Genomic DNA, 21,914 nt, shown 5'->3' on the forward strand with positions numbered 1-21,914 from the left:
ATTAACTTTCTTAATAAATGTAAAACGTTTTTTTTTTTATAATCAACATCGGAGACAGCAGTAAGATGGATAGTTATTGAGCACTTAGAATGCCTTGATTTGTTGAAATGAGGGAGAATTTACTGCCATATAATCTTCACATGTGGTGAATTAGTTTAATTAAATACTACAATAATAATGTCATAAAAAGTGTATATGTATGGCACATGACCTCTACAATATACTTAAATATGGAGTTTACTTTTAAATATAATTCGAGTTATTATTAAGTACATTACACACAAGAGAATAAAAAAATACATAATTATAATAATTGCTCGATTTCAAATTCAGAAAGTTGGCATAGTAATTAAAGAATGTATACTCTTTTTTTTTATATAACTTAAGTTTGAACCCAGAGCAAATTAATTTTAATTGATGTAAAAACTAAAAAAGTTGCTTGAAATTAAAAAAAAGGGTTTGGTTAAGAGTAGGAGTTTACAAAAAAGGAAATTTAGAAATCACAAGTAGGTGATTAGGCAAATATCAGCATTTTGATATATTTTTTTTGTATTGTATTATCTTTCATTGGAGAAGGAATGCGTAGAGCTGTAACAACATTGGGAAGGAAGCAATAGGAAAAGGACTACACTGCCGGAATATATTTATTTTATTTTTGGTTTAAGGAAATGAGGCTGACTACTTCCACTCCCTTTAGATATTTAATAATGAGTAAAAAGGGATTAAATTTGAGTAAAATAAAATTATCTTATTAATTTAAATATTTTAAGGAAAAAAAGGTTAATAGTAATTTCATCTCATATCCTTAAAAATGAAAAAAAGTGAGATACTGAATGATTAGTTTAGGTAAGTTATAAAAGAGTTCGTTGAAGAAAAAAATGAGTGGAAGACTATTATGATATTCTTATATTTCTTTCTTTTACTTCTCTATTTTGTTTTTTAAAAATCTTTCTTCTTTTTCCATCATATATATACTTCCTATTTCTCTTTAGTCTTTTTATCTCTCTCTTTTTTTTTTAATGTATATGTTTCAACTCCCAAATGGGTGCCAAAAAATCTATTCTTCATAATTTAAGTTTTGTTCATCGAAGAGAGGGTAATGGAATATAACGAGGAAGATTCCATCTTAGCAGATTACAATGCTACATGTTGTTGTCATCTTCACAACTAGCTAGCACTATTAACTATTAGACTATTTCATTACTGAGGAACTTGGATCAATCCTACTCACACTAAGCAATCACCCCAATAAAACTAAATATAAAAGAAATTTCAAAACAAAACAAAAACAAAGAAAAGAAATGAAAGAAGGCCACATAGGCACATAAAGCTCAGTAACCACACAAGGCCTAGGAAACTGATCAGATCAAGAAACAAAAGGAATTGCTATACCTTGTTTTCAAGATCTATCTATCTGACTGTCTCCATCTATGCCTCACCAGGTATATGCTTTCCTATCCTTTCTATCTCTTTATCAACTAATAAACCAAACACACAATATTATTTGATGTTTTTTCTGTTATTCTTGCTTCCCTTTTCTTTTTAATTTGTTTTTGGTTGTTATATGATCACCTAATCTTAATTAGCTTAAATAGCTAGCAAGGACAAGTATAAATTATATAATAAGTACATAAATATCTTAGCTTCAATCCATTATATTTAAACTTGCCTATGTTTAAAGTCTGCATGTCCATAGAAGGGGGACATTGGAAAAGATAATGCATGGGAAGGGATATGTTATGTAAGCATGTGTCTTACAAGGTTTGTGCATGGAATTACGTGAAACGTTAATTTGTTGGCATCATTGAGCTTGCCATGCTTGGTTTGCAAGTTACTAGAAATCATGAGGCCACCAAAAAAATTAAAAGTTAGCAATCATGAATGGTTAAGGACACATGGCACGAGCTACTGAGCTAGCAATAGTGTAATAACCTGGGAATTGAATTTCTCATGTTGAATTTTGAAGACTTCCTTATATAGAAGTAAATTTTGTGTGTATTTCTCTTCAATTCATACGCATTAATTAGATGAAACCGTATGAATATTGGTGAATATTTATGAAGAGTAAGTTAGATTTGATTTTGAATAATAAAAACAGATTCACTAAGAGTAATATTTAATGAATCGACGAATAATCCTAATAAAGATGCGTTAATAATATTAAATTTTACCTTTTTAACAAAAAAATCATTTTGATTTGTTAATGGTTAATGAAACATTAAAAGTGCTAAAAAAACAACTACGTATAAAATAAAATACATTCAGTCAAAAAAATAAAGTAAAATACATAATGGTGAAATATTGCTATATATTTTTAGGCCAAAAAAAGAGGAAAAGAAAAATCGTTTAATTGGTTTTACTTAGTTGGCAGTTGTAGTGAGGAGCTAATATATACTTGAATTTATACAATCGTAAATTAAGGTGGGATATGTATTTAATTAAGTACTGCATGATTTAATGATTACTTAATTTTTTTTATGAGTAGTGATTACTTAATTTGTGATAAGGAGATATAACATATGATGAGATTGATCTGAAAGGCTTAAACAAAATGATGAGACAAAAACTTGATTAAATGTATTCACGTTCCTTGATGCGCACTCAGGTGAAGAAGTATTGGGAATTTACACTAACTATATGATGTATCTCAATTCTTTATACCGATCGATAGAATTAGTTATTAAGATAATATGATGATCAATTATATTATTAATGTAGATCTTTAATATACATACTACAAATTTAATTTCTATTAAGCAAAAAGGATACGACAGAGACACACATAGCAGTTAACTGTTAATATATGACATTTTATTTGAAACGAATGTTACTGTTTCTATATATATATATATATATATATATATATATATTTGATACTCAATATCTTAATTATATATAAGAAGTTTTATATCTGATGAGCAATTTTTACTACTATATAGTATTTTTAAACTATCATTTTAAATAATAACAATAAGTATTATACTATTAACCTTTTCTCAACACAAAAAAAAGTAGAGAGAATGTATCAAGTGAGAAAATAATTATTTTTATATTAGAATAAGAAGCACAAATATTAATCACTAACTTTTATCATTAATTATATTTAATATTAAAATATAAAAGTCTTATAAAATTTATCAAAAAAACTCGTAAAACTTTATATAGTACTGTATTTTATAAATATTTTAAATTAATTTTTAAATAATGATAACAATTAGTATTATTGTTAATATTTTCATAGAACAAAAGGATAGAGAAAATAAATAAAGTGGGGGAATCATTTTTATATTAGAATGAAAATTTAAATATTAATCACCAAAATTTATTATTAAACCACAAAAATAATATTTAATTTTAATCATTTCTGTTTTATCAAAAAAATATTCTTCACTCTTATATGGAAATTCAACTTATCACCAAGTACATTGATATAGATGAATAAATAAATAAAAAAAAGATGTCATAAGCCACGTAAAAAATAACACAAAATTTTCTCATTTAATTATGGGGAAAAGACGTCAATGGATTGGTGGATAAAAACCAGAAAATGAGTAGAATATTTGAAGAATGGAAGAATTTGGGCCGGTTGAACCTGGACGGGAGAACGGTCAAAAGTCTAATTCCGTCCTTAAAAATAAATACTAAATTTATTAGTTTTCAAAAGATAAAAATCAAATAAAATTATTATTTAAAATAAACATCGCGTCCGTTAATTAGATTACTTTATAAATTAATAGTGCCAGATGTTAATACAATGGACAAATTATAATTCAAAAACTTATATAATTATTTTTTGATACTGTTATATAATCAATTTTATTCATTCATTTTGATATATCGATGATTCAATGTATCATTCTCCCGGCATGACAGTTTACTCCTCTTCGGTGGAATTTTTATGTTACTCTTACATATAAAACAGGAATTATTATTAGTATAATTTTTTTTAGAATTTAAGAAACATGAATTGTGAATATTGAATTTTTATATTATCAATCAGTTAGAATTTTTTTAGTAGTAGTTTTTAAAAAAAGATAATAAATTTATTAAATTTGACCGTTTGTCAAAATCTTTATATTTTGTGTACATTTATTATATATTCATAATTTATATTATTAATTAAAAAAACAAACTAAAAAATAATTACTATAAAATTTAATAATTTTTAATTATATAGTTGTACATGATTAAATGACTATTTAGAGTAATACTCTATCCTAATTAAATTCTTTGTATCGATGAAGTATCATGTAAAAGTGAGAAAGAAACCGCGTGGCATTAGTTTTTGTTTTTAGTTTCATTCCTATATAAAAAAAAAAGATTAATAATTAACTTAATGATATAAATTTAATATAGTAGCCCCCTAAGAAAACGATTAATTTCATCGGAGGGTATCACTGTGTATGAAGAGAGAGAAAGGAGGAGCACAGCACTACACAGCTCCGAAATAGGAGGGGGAGAAATTTTGTATGCGTTGGATTTCGTAGATCTGAGTACGTTTTTTTCTTCTCCCTTCTATTCCTTTGAATTTCAGTTTTAAATCTCTCTCTCTCTCTCTCTCTGAAGCTTGTGCTTTTGAGTTTTCTTTCATTTGCGTTTTTTTATTTTTGTTTTTGGTGACCCTTTTGGATTCTTTGCTTTGAGCTTCGTTTTAATGATGTTACTGTATCTTCCTTGGCCTAAAGTTCGTGTTTTTGATCGCTTACTTCGATTTTTCTGTTGCCCCAACTTTTAAAGTTTTGGGCTTTGTGCTGGGAAATCGAGCATTTCTCGGGGTTGGTCTGAAAGGTGTAAAATTTTCAGCTTTTTGATCATCCGAGAGTTGTTGGGTTCTTATTCATGTGGGGCCAGAACCCCAATTACTACTGCTAGTTTTGTTTTTTTAAGGTTCGTTGGTTTTTTTAAGTTTAGTTGGTTGGTTTGTTAGAATTGTTTCAGCCATGGTGAGTCCTGTGTTGGTGCTCTCTTCCTTGTGTGGAGTGAGGAAACGTCAATTTTGATGGTGTTACCTGATATTCAGAGGTATTAGCATGATGAAAAATTAGTCAACTTTTAACACTGATTCCCAAAGTGCTGATGCTATTAGATTAATGAATTCTTTTGCAAGCAGCAACAATGTTATTGAATGTTTAGTTCTCTACAATCAAGAATGATATCTTTGTCACTTCTTATAAGTATCAGGAAAAATCAACCTCATTTAATTATTCTCCTCTTCTCCAACATTTTTGGGTGGGATGGTAGGGTGGGGGGTTTAGGGAAAGAATGATAGTTTCAAATAGTGTTGGGTTCTCTTTGTATGTGTTCTCCATTTCTAGCAATATTAGTATATATTCTGCAAAACTGCAGGTGGCAATTTAGTTGTTGCAGAAGTTGGATGATATTTGAAGGGTCCTATATTACTTAGGCTAAAAATCACTTATAGGTTCTGTAGGTTTTGTGTTTCTATAGAGTGATTTCATCAAATAAAAACACATGAAAAAGTTTACCTGGTTACAAGATGACTTAGGCCAAGTAAAAATCACTGGCTTTTTGTTTTGTAGACATAAGTGTGCGTTTTCCATGGGGTTTGAGTTTCTCCTAGGAACTCACCTGAGTCCCAAGGAAAGAAATGAAGGAAGAAAGCAAGAGGATTTAGATAAAGAAGAACTTTGCAAGAAAAAGAATGAAAATTCTATTAAATTAGATCAAATGGTCCACATTTGGATGTCTGGGAGTATTTTTTTAAGGTTTGTTTTGAGAGTACTAGATGATCCATTGGGTAAACTTTGTTAATGGCAATCTGAAAACTTGGTTGAGGGAGTCTTATATAATGTAAATCCATGATCAAACTAAATATTATTTGAACTCATTCACATTAGGAAATAGGAATTGGGATCAGAATATGTTAATATTGTAATACTTAAGTGTAAGTGTTTTAACTAGGAAAATTCAATGTTGCTCTAAAAGGTATTCCTATCTTGTGGAACCAATAGATTTATGTGTCTCTGTTTGCCTGCATGTCTGATTTTTTCTCATTTATTCACAAACCTCTTCCAATATGCAGTTAAGTTCAAGATGTTAGAATTGATTTCAATATTATATTATATTCTCTTTTATTTTGTTTGCTGTCAGATAAATGACAAATGTATCATTCAAAGAATTTTCCTAGTGCAAGTTTAATTGGAGTTAATTCATTAGTTCATGGTCAGCACATAGATTGTGGTGGCAGCACAATGGATCCTGGCAGTGGAGGAAACAGTCTTGGCAACAACTCTAATCTCGCTTCAAAACAACGTTTACGGTGGACACATGAATTACATGAGCGCTTTGTTGATGCTGTGGCTCAACTTGGTGGGCCAGATCGTGAGTATTTCCCCCTCTATTTTTGGTTAATGGGAATCTGGAAGTGTTTTTTTTTTCTTACACTGAAACTTAAAACATGACTTTAGCCTGTAAAATGAGAATGCTAGGTTGTGTGGCAGCTAATAAAATAAATGCACTCTTATCAATTTTACATCTGTTTTGGAGATGTGTTTGGTGTTTAAATTTCATATCATCTGTGAACTTTTCCATGAAAAATACCCCACCCCCCCTCTCCCTCCTGTATATGTGCTGTGCATCAGTAATTAGTTTCAGGCAAGATGGTATCAGATGGGCATGATGACATGACTACCCGATAATTCATAGGGAGATCATATGAGAATTTTCTTTGTATGAAATTCATGAGATAATGTAAAAAGTAAAGTATAAAGAATAGGTAGCATATGTTGATCAGATGATGTATACTTATGTTGGCTGAGGAATATTTCAAGCTTCTATGCATTATTTTAACATTCCTTATAAAAATGTTTTAAATCTAACTATGCATTTTGCTAGGTGCCACACCCAAAGGTGTCCTCAGAGTTATGGGTGTACAAGGCTTGACCATTTACCATGTCAAAAGCCATTTACAGGTAATGTGCACTTAAAGGGCCTCTTAACTTGATGTCCATTATTCTCATTCGTAAATCCTTTTTTCATTCTACTTTTCTGTTGCTTACAGAAATACCGACTTGCAAAATATTTACCTGACTCCTCATCTGATGGTATGTCTATCTGTTTTTTTGTTATTTAAATTGTTCATGCATATGGTATTTAGGGCTTCTTTATTTGTTGTTTTTAGTCCATTAAACATTCATTTTACTTTAATTTCTCTTTATTTGGTGATAACTTTTAAAATTGTTGATAGAAGGGAAAAAGGCTGACAAGAAAGAAACAGGGGATATGCTTTCCAATCTTGATGGTTCATCGTGAGTATTGCTGGCTAGCTGCCTCTTTTTTTCTTTTCATTAGGGCTTTCATACTTATACAAGTTGGTGGTTATAATATTAAAAAAAATATTTGGGTTACTTAAGCACACTCAACCGTGCTTTAACCATCTCCAAAGCTTTTACATCGTGTAGTCAAATTTGCAACAGTGTTGAGAAACAGAATTTTTTCATCTGTTTCTTTTGTATGCAATGCCTAATAACTGTTACTGGAAGAAAAATGTAACTTTTTATCAAAAGATCTTAAATTCTTGATTGTTTGATGGGTTCTGGTGGTATAAATGACTAAAGTTGTGGGCTTATCTGTCTGTAGTGGGATGCAGATTACTGAAGCACTAAAGCTTCAAATGGAGGTTCAGAAGCGACTACATGAACAATTGGAGGTATATTTTCCTTGTTGAACTGATCTTATGACTTTATCATATTAACTGATTATAATTTATGATTTCTATTCAATCATGTAAAATTAAATGATATTAATTTATTATCTCTTGATTTATGCTAATCACACAAATTGGTTACATTATATAATCATTAAGATCTAGGTTGTACCATCCTCTAGTGGCTCAAGCTGTACGGCTCAATATGTAAATGGGGTTTAAAATTTGTGTATTTGCTGCTTTGAAATTTCACTTCATATTTTCCAATTTCGAATGAAGTAAAGACAGAATAAACAGACTGATGAATTATTTGTAATTAAGATGCCAAGCTTGTAATTTATGTTTTGATGTGAAACAGGTGCAGAGACAGCTACAATTACGGATAGAGGCCCAGGGTAAATACCTGAAAAAGATAATCGAAGAACAGCAGCGGCTCAGTGGCGTTCTTTCGGAGACTCCTGGCTCTGGGGTTGCAGCCGTTGCTCCAGGGGATGCATGCCAAGAACCTGATAATAAGACTGACCCGTCAACCCCTGACCCTGAAAAGGCCGCCAAAGACCGTGCTCCGGCAAAAAGTCTTTCAATAGAATCTTTTTCATCTCACCTTGAACCGATGACACCAGATTCTGGCTGCCATGTTGGTTCCCCTGCTGAAAGCCCTAAAGGGGAGAGATCAGCCAAGAAGCAACGAGTAATCATGGATGGCGTGTATTCTAAACCAGAAATGGTGCTTCCACATCAGATACTGGAGTCAAGCATGTCATTATACCAGCAACCTAACACTGTTTTTCTTGGCCAAGACCAATTTGATCCTTCTTTGGGTATATCTACCAGAAGTGGTGAGGAATTGGATAAGGTTGGTGGTGGTAATCTGTGATTTGCTATAATATGTAGGTTGTGTTCAAGGACTCATTCTATCTTCCTTCTAAGCTTAGTTTGTGTTATATGTATTCCTTAATAGATGAGGGAACCTGTTCTTCGTAGATTCCCAAGGGAACCAGTTCAAATGTTCAATACTTGACTAAACATCCAGCCTTTAATTACTATTTAGATAACTAAGTTGAATTGGATTAATAGAAAGAATCTTGGCATCGGCTATGGTGATTATAAGAAGCTTATGGGGATTATACTTAATCTCTTGACTAGCCAAAGGAATTGTGCAGATGATGAGGGAGTGCTGTGGTCTGGCTTTGGGGTATATTCTAACAGATGACATGTAGAAAATTGGCATTGGCTGTGATTGATTGTACCAATCATGAGACTTAAATATTTAATTTAGTATGCATCATTGTCACCTCCACTATTATCATTGTCATTGTCACAACTATCATCGTCATTGTTACCACCCTCATTATCGCTAGTGTTACCACCATCATCAACATTTTCGTTATAGCAACCACCACTATTATTATTGTCGTCACTATTATCATTGTTATTGTCATTGTCATCACATCTACCGTCATCATCATTACTATCGCCATGACAACTAAGGGTGAAAATAAGCTAGGTTTGGTTAGGCCTGAATTAAAAATATAAAGTTTGGTTTGGTCTATTTATTTGTTAGAGGCCTTTTTTTTTTATTAGGCTTGGCCTAGTCTATTTAAAAGTTTGGTTTGACCGACGAGTTTGTTAAAAAATCTATTTTACAATAAATGTTATATATGAAGGAAATCTAATGATTATATAGTGAATCTTTGAGGATTCATATTGTATTTTTTTAAAATTTAATATAAAGAAAGACACATTTTTCTTTTAATTTGTCCGTGAAAAAAAAAACAAGTTAAAATTAATTAGAGCACTCTAATATGATATTAAAATTTATCAATCTCAACAACCCAAGTAAGAATTATAATCGGAACACTTTGTATTCAACAAAATATTGTAAACAAAATAAGTAAGCTAAGTAAAATATCATAAGTTTCATTGGATAATCTAGTCTTAATGTCAAATACTAAAATAAAAAAAAAAAATAAGAACCAAAGCAAGTTTATATATATATATATATAGGGAGCATATTAGGTGAGATGAGTGTTTTATTATGAGAGATGAGATGATTAAATAGCAGCCCTTAGATCAAAACGAAAGAATTTGGAACCCGAGTGAAAAAACATTGCACATGAGAGAGCCAATATTTTAATAATAAATGCATGTGTCGTAGTGCATTTAATTAACAATTAAATCTGTCTATATATATATATATATCCTGAAAAGTTTAGTGAATTTTTTTTAAAGCTTGAGCTTGATCTTTTCATTTAAATAGATTTTTCAAAAAGTGAGTCTGACCTTTATAATAAATAAGTCAGGCAGTCTAGACCCAAAGTCTCTAACAGGCAACCTAATCCATTTTCATCCCTAATGGCAACCACTACCATTGTTTTTGTCATTATTTCCATAGTCCCATCATCACTCATCGTATAACGAGTTAAGCTAGTTTATAAGCTCAAAATTATTATGATAAAATATAATCTTTAAAGTTTATCTTAAGTATTATTTTTTTAAAAATCATTCATTTTTTAAGTAATGCTTAATTTTAAATATTTTAATGCAAATTAATTTAATTTTTAATATAAGTTAAATAAATAAATAATTTCAGACTAACATTTTAAAGTGTTAAATAGATAAATAAAATAAAGAGAATGTAGACCGAGTTAACTAAAATGACTCACAATCCATAGAGTTAAATTGGGTCAACAATTTACCGTATTGAATTGTACTAAGTGAAATACGAGGAATCCATCGTGTGCTAACCCAAATAGGTTGGTGGACACAAATTAACACCCTTACTAAGAATGTTAATAATAATAATAATAATATTTATTTAATGTTTTTAAATACATTAATTATTATTGGTTGGAATATATTAGGACTTTAAATAATATAGACTTTACTTTTTATTTAATAAATTTTATTCATAATTCTGATTATTAATAAACTCCATCCAATAACATTAGAATGAATATGCATAAGAATTTGTTACTAATATTTTTTAGGCTAAATGTAATTTGTGTTTCCTTATTTTTTTAAAATATGTAATTTTTAGTCTCTTTATTTTATAATTGAAACATTTTATTTTTTATTTTTAAAAAGTTTGCGATTTTAATTCTCTCTTTTTTAATTGAGATATTTTATCTTTTATTTTTTAGTTTTTGTGGTCAATTTTAAACGTTGATTTATATATTTTATAAACGTTGACGAACAATTGTTTGTTTTTTATGCACATGGAAATTTTTTTTTATAATTATTTAATTGCTGACAAGCTTAATTTATTAAAAAAGTATACTGTCAACAAAAATAGAAAAGAAAACTACATTTTAGTCTATTTCTTAAAATGAAATTCATGCTCAACCTTTAAAATGAAGACATCCTTCTCATTCTTTTCCATAATAGTACCTTTGGCAAAAGTGGTGGTACATTATCAAAATTGGTGGCAAGATAGAAGATTCTTTTGGACAGCCACAGAATCATCAGATACTTTCCATTGATATAAAATCAGCAATACAATGTGGAGTATTAAGGAAGATTTGGTGTTGCTAAAAAATGAAGGAATTCCTAGCTATAGAGTGAGCCACCAAATTAGCTTGCCTTCTCACATATTCAATAGAGTATGAAGGATAAGATCTCAAAATATCTCTAATTTGGTTTAGAATAAACCCACAATCAGTGATATCTTCCTCTTTACTCTTAATCTGATCTACTATCTGTTTACAATCTGATTCAATAATGACATTAAGAATGTTCTGATTTGTAAGCCATAATAAACTTTGTAATATCACATGTGCTTCTCCGTCCTTTGCCATCATAAACTCTCATGTATCATCCCTTAGACAAGCTTCAAAACCCGAATTTTCCTTCCTCATCCATAGATGTTGCGTCCACGTTGCAGTTCCAGAACCACTGGAAGAACTGTTGCTAATTACCATCTTCTCCATTCATATTCCAACACCAGATCCTTAAAGGATTCCATGGATAGAATCAAGCCATCAATATCAGTCCATAATCCTTTGGCAATCCATATTTCAACACTCCGAGGACATGTTAGAAACAAGTGCCAACAACTTTCGAAATCATTTGGACAGAAAGCGCAAATTTTTTGGCTTTCTACACCTATGTTGCGCAAATTTCACGTAAGGATTTCATGTATTTGTAGTAACCTGTTCTGACAGTGTAAAACCCATGAGGTGAATGCTTCCCATGAACAAACGTTTTGTCCCATTCTCTAGAGTCCAGAACCATCAAATCTTTCAACTCTAGAGTTAGGAGGCAAACCCAGAATACCCTCTCACCCAGGGATCCTTCCAAACGTTAATGCTAGACCCATCACCAATTCTCCATATCAATTTATCAAGCACAACCGGGAACTCCAAATGCTATGCCAAATATAACTAGGATTATAACCAATATTGGAATCCATAAAATCCCCCCTTGGGTAATATTTAGCTTTGAAGAGTCTAGATACCATAGCATTGGGGTTAGACATAAATCTCTATCCTTGTTTCCCAAGCATAGCTAGATTAAAAGCTTGTATGCTTCTAAAATTCATCCCTCCCTCCCTCCTCCTTTCTCACTGTTAGTTTCTCCCATGCTAACCACTTCACCCACCAATAAGAGTTCAACATTCTCTCTATTTCTTCACATGTTGATTTTGGAAGAAGGTAAGCACTCATAATATAAGATGGGATGGACTGAAGGACAGATTTTATCATAACTTCATTACCTGCCTTTGAGAGGAATTTCCCACCGATTGAATTAATTTTTCTCCAAATTTTGTCCTTCGCTTTCCTATTCCTCCCAATCATTGATGGCATGCCCAAGTATTTTCAAGTGCCCATCATTTGTTGCACCCCTAACGAACTGGATAATTGAGACTTCTTCTCGTCATGAATATTGGCACAAAAAAGAACTTCGGATTTGTTGAGATTTATAGCTTGGTCTGAAGCAACCTCATACACATGAAGGGCGTTTTTAAGAACTTCCACTTCATTCTTGGTTACCTTGCAAGAAAGAAAACAATCATCTGCAAAGAGAAGATGGGTTATACTCGAGGCCCCTCTACATATTGATATTCCATGTAAGAGTCCTTCATGTTCGGCTTTATGAATTAATGTTCTCAGCCCTTCTGAACATATAAGAAAGAGGTATGAAGATAAAGGATCCCCTTGAGGATGTCTTCTACTCGGTGAGAACGGGACCTCCAACTCTTACATAAAAATTCACAGACTCCACACACATCATAACCCTCTCCACCCACTGTCCACCAAACCACATTTTCAACATAATGCCTCTACGATAACTCCAGTATACTCTACGTAGGTTTTGCTTATATCAACTTTCAATGTCAAGTTGTCAACTCCCCCATTCTTCCTCTCCTTTTGCTGTTCAGGTAGTGAGTGATCTCAGAGGCCACTAGAACATTATCCACGATAGGCCTTCCCTCCACAAACGCAGATTGCTCCTCAGAAATAATTTTGGGCAACACCTTTTTCAAGCGATTTGCTAAAACCTTTGACAAGATTTTATAAATCACATTACATAGAGATATGGGCCTAAAGTCATTCATGGCTATCGGATTATCACATTTTGGAATGAGAACAATGGTAGCAAACCCAAGTTGTCCTCCTCACTCACCATGCTATGCACTGCCTCTATCACCATCTCGTAACAACTCACCTCTTGCTTGAAGAGGTTTATAAAATAGTCTTTTGCCACTTGACAAAGACCCTTTTGATCGTGTCCCCCTCTTCGTTCCTCAGCTTCGATATACTACTTCTTTTTTGTCTCCATGAGGCCATATTGTGAAAAAACTTTGTATTCTGGTCTCCATCTTTTAACCAGTGAGCCTTGGCTCTTTGTTTCCAGTGTTGATCTTCTTGGACAAGAAGCTTGGCAAGTTTGTCCTTCTTCGAATTGAACAAAGCTACAGAATCACCATCATCTAAGTTCATCAACCATTCCAACTCCTTTTTCAACGCCTCCACCTCCCTTCAAGACTCTCCCCTCATCTAAGTTTGTGATGACGTCCCCTCCTTCTTCAATTCTCCAACCCTTCCTCCCCAAGCCAAGCATTTTCGAACCTCCTCATTAATTGCGTGTTGTCAACCACAATCGATTTCTTGTCTGAATCCCCCATCATTGGGGAATTTAATGTCTTGTTCCCGCTGTCAGAATCAATCACCAGACACTGTTCCAGATTTTTCTTCTCTTCTTGACTTTTCTCCACATCAAACACCATGTCCTCCACCAAGGCTTGCCCATTTAGTTGGTCCTCCATAAACACCCCAGTCAATTCCTCGTACTCTTCAGCTTAGATTCCTTTTTACAACCTTCCTACGTACGACTTCTCACAAAGGAGAAAGAAACCTACGACTTCTCACAAAGGAGACAGAAAACTACTTTAAGTTCGTAGGATATTCGCAAGATAGTAGTTTTTAGCATGGGAAGAAATGGGCTAACCAAATAAAAGAAATTCCCAAAATTACTAGTGGCCTAAGAGGAGAAATTGAAAAACTACCTTAATTAGGAGTAGAATATTATATTGCTTCGAAAACAGAGAAAATATTACTTTTCATTGTATTTTATTTTTGAAACGATAAGTATAATATTATATTTAAAATATTTAAATATTAGTCTATTAAATAATTTTTTAACGTAAGATTTGTTATTACCTTTATTTTCAACATTTAAATCTTACAAGTGAACAATGAAATTGAAATTAATTTCATTTATATCCAAAACATTAAATATCATTTTGAACTAATTTCATTTTGACTGAATTGAAATTAGTTTTAAAATTCTAAATTGTAATTCCAATTCTAATTCTATCACTCAAACATGAAATGTTTGGCATCACGAACACGTTTAGATAAATAATTTAATCAAAAGACTTATTTTATATGAACTTATTATTCTAATAATCTCAATTTATTAAAATAAGATATAAAAAAAGAACTTGTATAAAACGTCCCCTGCTAAACAGCCACACAACATAACAGAGCACATTAAGCCCCCAATGTAGACATTGCAACACTAGGCAATAAGGTGAGAATGACAAATGAATCATATTCCTGCAACAATAAACAAGTGAAAGAGGAGCTAGAAAGAGAAACCCATATTTTGTACATAAATACATGTTGAATATTTCCCAAAAGAGAATCAAGTCAATCAACTAGTCAACCTACAACCAAGTTGAGTTTCATGGACTGCCTAAAAATAGCAGTGTCTTACATTAATGTTATGAAAGCAAATAGTTAGATGAACTATGTTTACACATGTAGCAGTCAAGACACGTCAAGAGGGCTTTGATCTCCTATGGGCAGATCCCTTTAAAATGCAAAGTCGCAGCCGTCGACTGAGGGACTCCCACTTTTCAAATCTCTCAGACTTGAGCTTCTTTGAGGATCTTTCAGCTTTCTTCTTCTTCTTCTGATCCTTTCCCTCTTCTTTTGGGTCTGGAGACATTTCTCTCATACTTCCCAGGGGTGTTGCAAATACCTTTAAGAGTATTTCAATATTGTATACACATGAAGCACATAACAACCATGTCAATGTATGAATTAACAAAAAATATTATAGATAAGATCTTGTTTGGATAAACTTTTTCATAAACACTATTAAGTGAAAATTTTTAAGGTAAAGTGAGTTGATCTTCTCTTATTACTAAATCAATTTATACACCTCAGCTTTTTTGGAGAAGTTAAACTGTAGAACTTCTATAAAAGTTAATCAAACATTATGTGCAGCATGGATGAATGTGTGTTGAGAGACCGACCTCAGAATCATTATCATCATCCCTGAAATCTGGATAAGATTCTTCATCGCTGAGTACTAAAGAAGAACATCTGCCCCAGTTTCCTCTAGTTGAGCTACAGTATGAGAAGTAATCTTCAGTCAGGCCATTTTTCTCATCCTGTTGAATCATTAAAAGTCAATTTCAGGACAAAGAAAAAATGAGCCAAGTTCTACACAGGCATTTTAGATCACTAATGCAATAGATAGCAAATAATTACTAGAAAAGAAAGCAATTAATTCCTCTCTATATGAAAATAGTGCAATCTAGATGTGAAAAAGCCCTGAACAATTTCTTAATTTCAGAGATGGTACTTGATAAAATCACCTTCATATCTGCAGGCTCATCATGGCCATGTTCATCATTGCCATGCTTTGGTTCCTCTCTAATCATGGACTCCTGAATTAAAAGCAATTAATGAACTAAACAGAACAAAGGTTTAAAAAAAATTAACTTGGACAGATGGAAAGAGCCATCCTACAGCGGCGGTTACTGGAGCAACTTTTGAAATAAGTTCACTAACTGATGCTTTGATTGAATTTGAAGTGCTAGGAGGAGCAGAAGATGAACTTGCAGCATCAGTAGTTGCAGACTGTAGACTAGAGAGTATCCCATATAATAGGCTCTAGGATGAAAGCAAGAGCGAATTAGTATTTTATTATTCAAATAAAATCCACCTAACAAAACTGAATCAAATGACCATACATATCTACATAATAATATTTTATGTTAATATTTCAAATAAGTGAAATGAAAGTTGACATTTTAAATTTTAGAGATTTCAGGTAGTTAAGACTAGATGATCCTATATCTCCTTTCTTTTGCTTTTTCCATTTTGATGATATGTTACTGCCACTTGAAGCTTGCTGGTGTATCATTGTTTGAGTTCACAAACTGCATTCTGGTCACAATGTATAAATTCAGGTATATTTCTTGATGGCTCAGCTTCTTTGAAGTGCTATTTACCTCATTCACAGTAGAACCAATCTTCAAATCCCCTAAATCAAAATATTTCTCAAGCTTACGAACTCTAGGAATGTGAGGAGGGCGGAGCACATTGTAGAAGAAAATGGAAATTGAATCATAAAAGAACTGTGGTCGAGAGGAGTTGTGATCACCATCAAATTTTATGATATTTTTATCTCCCTACAGATTTAGAGATCAAGTTAGATATTTTGTTTATGTCAAGAGAGAGCAAAACTGCATGTTGCTTTAAGAACATTAGGTTGATGGTTTGAAAGAATACCGCATATGATTCAGAGATGAGATCAGAGTGGTGAGGCTGAATGAATTGGTCATCATTACCATGTCCAAATAAAACAGGAATGAATGTCTTCGGTGCAACCTGTAAGCTTTTAAAGCATTAAGATAGTCACAGAAAGGAAGTAACTATTCTTAACTATTTGTTTACCAGAAAATGAATCATACCAAGAGTATGTTTGAAATAGTTTTTGTGTTCAAAATTTCTTATAGTAAAAATCTTCCTTAGAGAATATACAGAAGTTGTAAATTCTCCCTAAAATTTACATGATAAATTAAGTTAACATTAATAATTCTAGAATTTTAAAAGTGAGAAACATCAAGAAAAACTTCCATCATTCTTTATGGAAAAAAATGTAGAATGAATCCACACCAGCAAACAGTTCAGGTCCATGATATCAAACTTCGCCTTCTTCTCAATAACCCGCCGCATGTATTGTACAGCCATTTTAACCTAATTGTAGACCAGATCAGCAAAATCTCAGACAGTCAGACTTAACCAAAACTAGTAATGTCCAAAATATTACAGTCTAGAAGACAAGTTTAACTGCCATTGATTTTGGATCCACTTTGAATGAAAAATTAAAGGAAAAACCATGAGTCCATAACAAAGGGGCAATAAACATATAGGCAAACTAACCAATGCCATTGCCAACCATGACAAGAATACAGATATTAAAGCTCTGAGATGAAAGACTTTACTACTTCATTGATTAACAATCATCCTATCCCCAGTCCATTCTCCAAATTTCAAAGGAAAATATAAAACCTACAGGTATTTAAAAACCTAATGCACAAATACATACTCAAGACAACTCTAAAATATGGTATTCAGATCACGTGTTACTTCATACCAAAGTCATTTTTCTCAATAATTCTACTAATCGACTTTATTCCTTAATGAATCCAGTGCACCCTCCCACAACCCCCCAGAAAAAGTAAAAAAGAATGTAAGAATATTATTATTATTAATTACTAATTAATTCCGAGAAAATGCTATAGTTAACAAATCCCTAACTTTCATTATTAAAAATTTCAAAATAAAAAAACTACCCTAAAAGTTGAGGAACCATAAATCCTAAAATCTTATGTAAAGAATCTTAATGGAGACTAATCTATTCTGTATTCCTGGGATTCCTTTTCCCATTTTGGTGGGGAAAAAAAATTAAAGAAAGATGCCTACACAAAAACTATGATGCTCTTTGCTCAGTTTGACCGACAAAATAAATCTGTAAATCAGAAGAGGCTCACTGAAGTCCATTGAATGGGGTAAAGAATTTTCAGTGCAGGCAGACAAGGACTTCTCATTCAAACTAAAGAAATATGTCTGCCTGCCAAATTCAAATAGAAATATAGACTTGGTAGAATGGGAATAAAATGGTGCAAAGAGAAATCCTGAGAAAACACTCTTTGACACATTCTTTGGAACATACTCCTTATTGGTTGAAGTTTATTGGATATCACAATGTTGTGGGTCCCACCTCTTATTTAATGAATCTATCTCATGATTTTCTTGTTTTCAATAAATTTTAACTAATAGGAGGGAGTGTTTTAGTCAGAGTGTGTTACTAGCATTCCTCATGGTGCAAAAGCAAAGCCATGTGTCAGATATCTTAGGTAACAGGCAATGAACACATGATAAACTGTTCTTAAATTAAATGAAAAATTACAAACTCTTATTACTTCCTCCAGCAACGCAACTAAACAGAAGACTGGGATGATTAATAGCAATGCATTTGTTAAGTCTTTTACAACCTGAAAATTTTCTGATTGACGACGCACCATATCTGGCAGACATGCACTATAGTCTAAAGGTTCATCACTGAAAATTACGAGGTAACCAAATGAAGATCCTCTGTTTTCTATTTTAGTCCCACATTTACTAGTTATTAAAAAGGGGAAGGTAGAATCTAAAGTATTACATATGCACACACAGAGAGGGAGTGAAGGAAAGAGAGACAGTGTACAGTGAACTTTGGAAGTCGAATTTTATAGACATCAGCAAGCTCCATCATCAGATCATATAAGTTTGAAAAGGCACTATCCAACACCATTCCAGCAATAGAAGGGTCTTCAGCTCCATAAAGAAGGCTACACCGCACCAAAGAAAAGTGAGAAATAAATTACACTAGAGATTCTCATATATGTGACTTACAATAACACATATGGAACAGATGAGAGATATTTTAACACCCAGCATTGAAGTATAAATTAAGAGCCATCTTATTTTGTTAGTGGGGAGAGTCGAACCCACAACCTCTCACCCCCCTCCCTTCTCCCTTCACCACTAAACCAAACTTATAACTCCTAGAATTAACATGTAATAGAAGTATATAGAAAGAATTATTACTAAAACCATTGAAAATCAAACTGGTTGGAAGAAGTAAACCTTGTAACAGCACCCATTGATCGTCCCCAAAGTCCTATACGAGATACTTGTTTGTTGCTTCTTAAATGTGACACCACCATCTTGAGATCATCTTTCTGTCACAGGAAACATTAAACTTGAGAAACATTGCAGGAAAATTACACAAAAAAGCATGCAACTTTATAGATGTGCTGCATCGTTAATTTCATACAGAAACTTTAGTTAGATGCATAAAAGATGCAATTGTGGAAACTGATTAAAGAAATAAATACATGCAAAAAGGGGTAGCTTACTTCATGCCAACCAAGGCTAACATGGTCTCCATCAGACAAGCCTGACCCCGAAAAGTCAAGAGTAAAGACAGTAATATTTGATGGAAGAAGAATAACAGCAGCTTCATTGGCATCTGCCCTACATCCACTGCATCATTGTACATGTACATACATATGAAAAGAGAAGAATGGAATGAGTGTGTCATTCTGAAAAAAAGAAAAGAATGTTCAAAAAGGGTCTTTATGACTGTAAACCGTATAGAATCTCTTGCAGTGATAGCAGTATCCATAAAAATTTGCTTACCTATTTCCGTGGCAATATATAACACAAGGAAGAGAAATATCTTCAGGCAAACGTGAAGGTAGATAATGACTACACTTCAATGCATAGCCTCTGGAATTCTTGAGCTGCAAGGTTAAAAAAAAGGAAGATAATCTATCTAGTTTTCAACAATTTGCAGTAAATTGTAATCATAAAGTAAATTCTAAAAGTGGAGAATAGTAGTTGAATCTAACAAAAGCATGTCCATACTTGCCTCCAAATCCTGCCTTTGGTATGTTCTTCCTGCAAGGGAGAATTCCTTTTCCCATAGGTACTGATCTGGATCATATTCAGCCCTGTATATTTGACAAAGTAGATACACTGAAACTGTAATTCAATTAACTTGAGAAAAGAGAACCACAAGTGGAGCATTGTATGCAAGGGCACTAAGTTGAATACAAGAGGAAAAAAAAATCAGTAATTTAAGTTTATGGTGAAAACTGTCTCATATAGCTTTATCAAAAATGATTGAGGTGTGTTCAGTTGAACAAGATACAGAGCAAATTGCAAAGCTAATTTCAATCAAATGAAAAGAAGGATCACTAACTTAAACACACAAGTCCTCATTGACCATACAACACCAGTCAAAAACTGCTCACTTGTCAAACTTGGAATGCAAATAAACTAATGCTAATAAGCCACCAACCTACAGAAAAATGCAATAATACCTGGGAGGCCGAATAATGAAATTGATGAATTGCTCAATCATCTTGCTTCAATATGTGTATCTCAGAGCAGCTCCACTTCATGAGATTTCGTGCAGGATGGAGGCTCTGAGAAGCTCAAAGTCAATTCACCCCCATCTATCAAAACAGATAAAAACTCCTTGAATTGCACCTTAATCTCAGATGCTCCAAGATAGGAAGAACCTTACTCCTGCATTCAAATGCCAGACATTACTTAATGACAACCATTTCCAACACAAGCTATTAATCCCCTATTCCTGTAAGAAACAAACACCAACCAACCCCTTTTAAGGTGAAATCAAAAGGCAATAAACCAAAACTCAGTACCAAAACTTTTTTCAAATTTACAAAGAAGTTGGTCCCAAGGGAAAATAAATAAATAAAATGAAAGCATTTCCATAATTAAATGCCAATTTCTTTTTTCAAAAGCTGTTTCTAGAAAGAAAGAAAAAACCCATAGAAAAGGCACAGTAAGCCAGACATTTTCACCCCCAAACAAAAGCTCTTTTTGAACCCCCACTTTTTTCCACCATCATTGCATCAACTTTATTCAAGGTTAAAAAATTCCAAAACATGAGTTACAGTATACACGTGAGTTCCATGAAATAGTCCCAAACATTGCAACAAAAATGGCAAAAGCTGATAAAACAAGCAAAGAACGTAGGCATAGAGAGGCAATAAAGGGACAAACATTCTGTCAGATCCCACATTCAAAATGCCACATTTACCATGTTCATGAATACCAATGCACATGCCCTCTGAATCAGATTTTAACATCAACAAGGGGAAGCAAAAAACCGGGAAAATAGAAAGAGAAAAACAAAAAGAAACCAACTTTACCAGAATGGAGAAAAGGGTATGAAGGTACGACCCAAAAATCAGAAGCAAAATGCCAATCTGAAGAGTATGCAAAACAGAGAAGGAAATTGAAAATAGATGAAAAAGTGTTGCTGTTGTTTTTGGTTTTTCCTTTGGATTTTACCGAGAGGGAGTAATCATCGGAGATTGGTAATGAAGGAGAAGATCAAAAACAGACACAAAACATCTGAAGCAACCAGCTGGAATTTCCTCCTTAAATTTGCACTTTCTCTCTTTCGTATAATTTTCATGCATCCATAATATGCTGAGGTTGTCTCATTAATTAAACATCAACTAATGAAGTCTTGACAAATTTAGTATATAGTTAGTGGGATACTTTTAAAATTTAAATAAATCTAAACCAACAAAGGTGGTACACTTTAGCATGTATTTAATTACGTGAAGAGCATCTTTGATTAAAAAACTAAATGTTATTAAATGACAGTTAATAACTTCATATGAAAAATTAAATGACAGTTAATAACATCATATAAAAATTAGTTTTTTTTTATACACTAGTAGTATAACCCTTTTGACTATCTAGAAAGGCTATACAAGACCATGGTTAAATAATCAATTAATTAAATACTAATTAGTTTGAGTTAAATAAATTAATAAAGACTATACCTATACATACTTATAAATTAGCATATTAAATTTAAAGATAGAGACTTCTACTTTCTCTATTTTTTAAATTAG

General features: G+C 32.4%; 2 protein-coding genes across 12 annotated transcripts; one reads left to right on the forward strand and one right to left on the reverse strand.

The window, feature by feature from the left end:
• The first annotated feature begins 1,415 nt into the window (after positions 1–1,415).
• On the forward strand, positions 1,416–8,969 carry LOC114367094 (myb family transcription factor PHL7-like). Of its 7 annotated transcripts, none has more exons than XM_028324194.1 (7): positions 1,416–1,442; positions 6,189–6,342; positions 6,856–6,932; positions 7,022–7,064; positions 7,208–7,268; positions 7,600–7,669; positions 8,025–8,969. In XM_028324194.1, the coding sequence occupies exons 1-7, from the start codon at positions 1,431–1,433 to the stop codon at positions 8,541–8,543; spliced, it is 936 nt and encodes a 311-aa protein (XP_028179995.1). In that variant the 5' UTR covers positions 1,416–1,430; the 3' UTR covers positions 8,544–8,969. The 7 variants fall into 7 exon arrangements, with proteins under 7 accessions (XP_028179995.1, XP_028179996.1, XP_028179998.1 ...); XM_028324195.1 differs by lacking the exon at positions 1,416–1,442 and adding an exon at positions 4,349–4,493 and having other exon boundaries at positions 6,178–6,342; XM_028324197.1 differs by lacking the exon at positions 1,416–1,442 and adding an exon at positions 4,349–4,493 and having other exon boundaries at positions 6,178–6,342; positions 7,211–7,268.
• A 5,733-nt stretch (positions 8,970–14,702) lies between these two features.
• Positions 14,703–21,488, reverse strand: LOC114366817. 5 transcript variants are annotated; one of them, XM_028323810.1, is made up of 14 exons: positions 21,340–21,488; positions 20,340–20,547; positions 19,886–19,967; positions 19,654–19,757; positions 19,371–19,497; positions 19,099–19,193; positions 18,632–18,800; positions 17,083–17,163; positions 16,696–16,794; positions 16,416–16,595; positions 15,931–16,074; positions 15,777–15,848; positions 15,432–15,569; positions 14,703–15,154 (listed from the first exon to the last, which is right to left on the reverse strand). In XM_028323810.1, the coding sequence occupies exons 2-14, from the start codon at positions 20,378–20,380 to the stop codon at positions 14,951–14,953; spliced, it is 1,536 nt and encodes a 511-aa protein (XP_028179611.1). In that variant the 5' UTR covers positions 20,381–20,547; positions 21,340–21,488; the 3' UTR covers positions 14,703–14,950. The 5 variants fall into 5 exon arrangements, with proteins under 5 accessions (XP_028179611.1, XP_028179609.1, XP_028179613.1 ...); XM_028323808.1 differs by having other exon boundaries at positions 21,198–21,488; XM_028323812.1 differs by having other exon boundaries at positions 19,882–19,967; positions 21,198–21,488.
• Positions 21,489–21,914: the final 426 nt, after the last annotated feature.

Source organism: Glycine soja, chromosome 9, assembly GCF_004193775.1.
Source record: "Glycine soja cultivar W05 chromosome 9, ASM419377v2, whole genome shotgun sequence".
Classification (NCBI taxonomy): Eukaryota; Viridiplantae; Streptophyta; class Magnoliopsida; order Fabales; family Fabaceae; genus Glycine; species Glycine soja.

Bases quoted from the DNA above. Each gene is read 5' to 3' on its own strand.
- LOC114367094 (XM_028324191.1), top strand. From the start codon at position 6,123: ATGTATCATTCAAAGAATTTTCCTAGTGCAAGTTTAATTGGAGTTAAT. The intron at 7,065-7,207 runs GTATGTCTATCT...AATTGTTGATAG, and splicing joins ACCTGACTCCTCATCTGATG to AAGGGAAAAAGGCTGACAAG. The intron at 7,269-7,599 runs GTGAGTATTGCT...ATCTGTCTGTAG, and splicing joins TCCAATCTTGATGGTTCATC to TGGGATGCAGATTACTGAAG.
- LOC114366817 (XM_028323810.1), bottom strand. From the start codon at position 20,380: ATGATTGAGCAATTCATCAATTTCATTATTCGGCCTCCCAG. The intron at 19,968-20,339 runs GTATTATTGCAT...TCAAATATACAG, and splicing joins TTCATTATTCGGCCTCCCAG to GGCTGAATATGATCCAGATC. The intron at 18,801-19,098 runs GTTTACTTCTTC...GGTGCGGTGTAG, and splicing joins TCAATGGGTGCTGTTACAAG to CCTTCTTTATGGAGCTGAAG.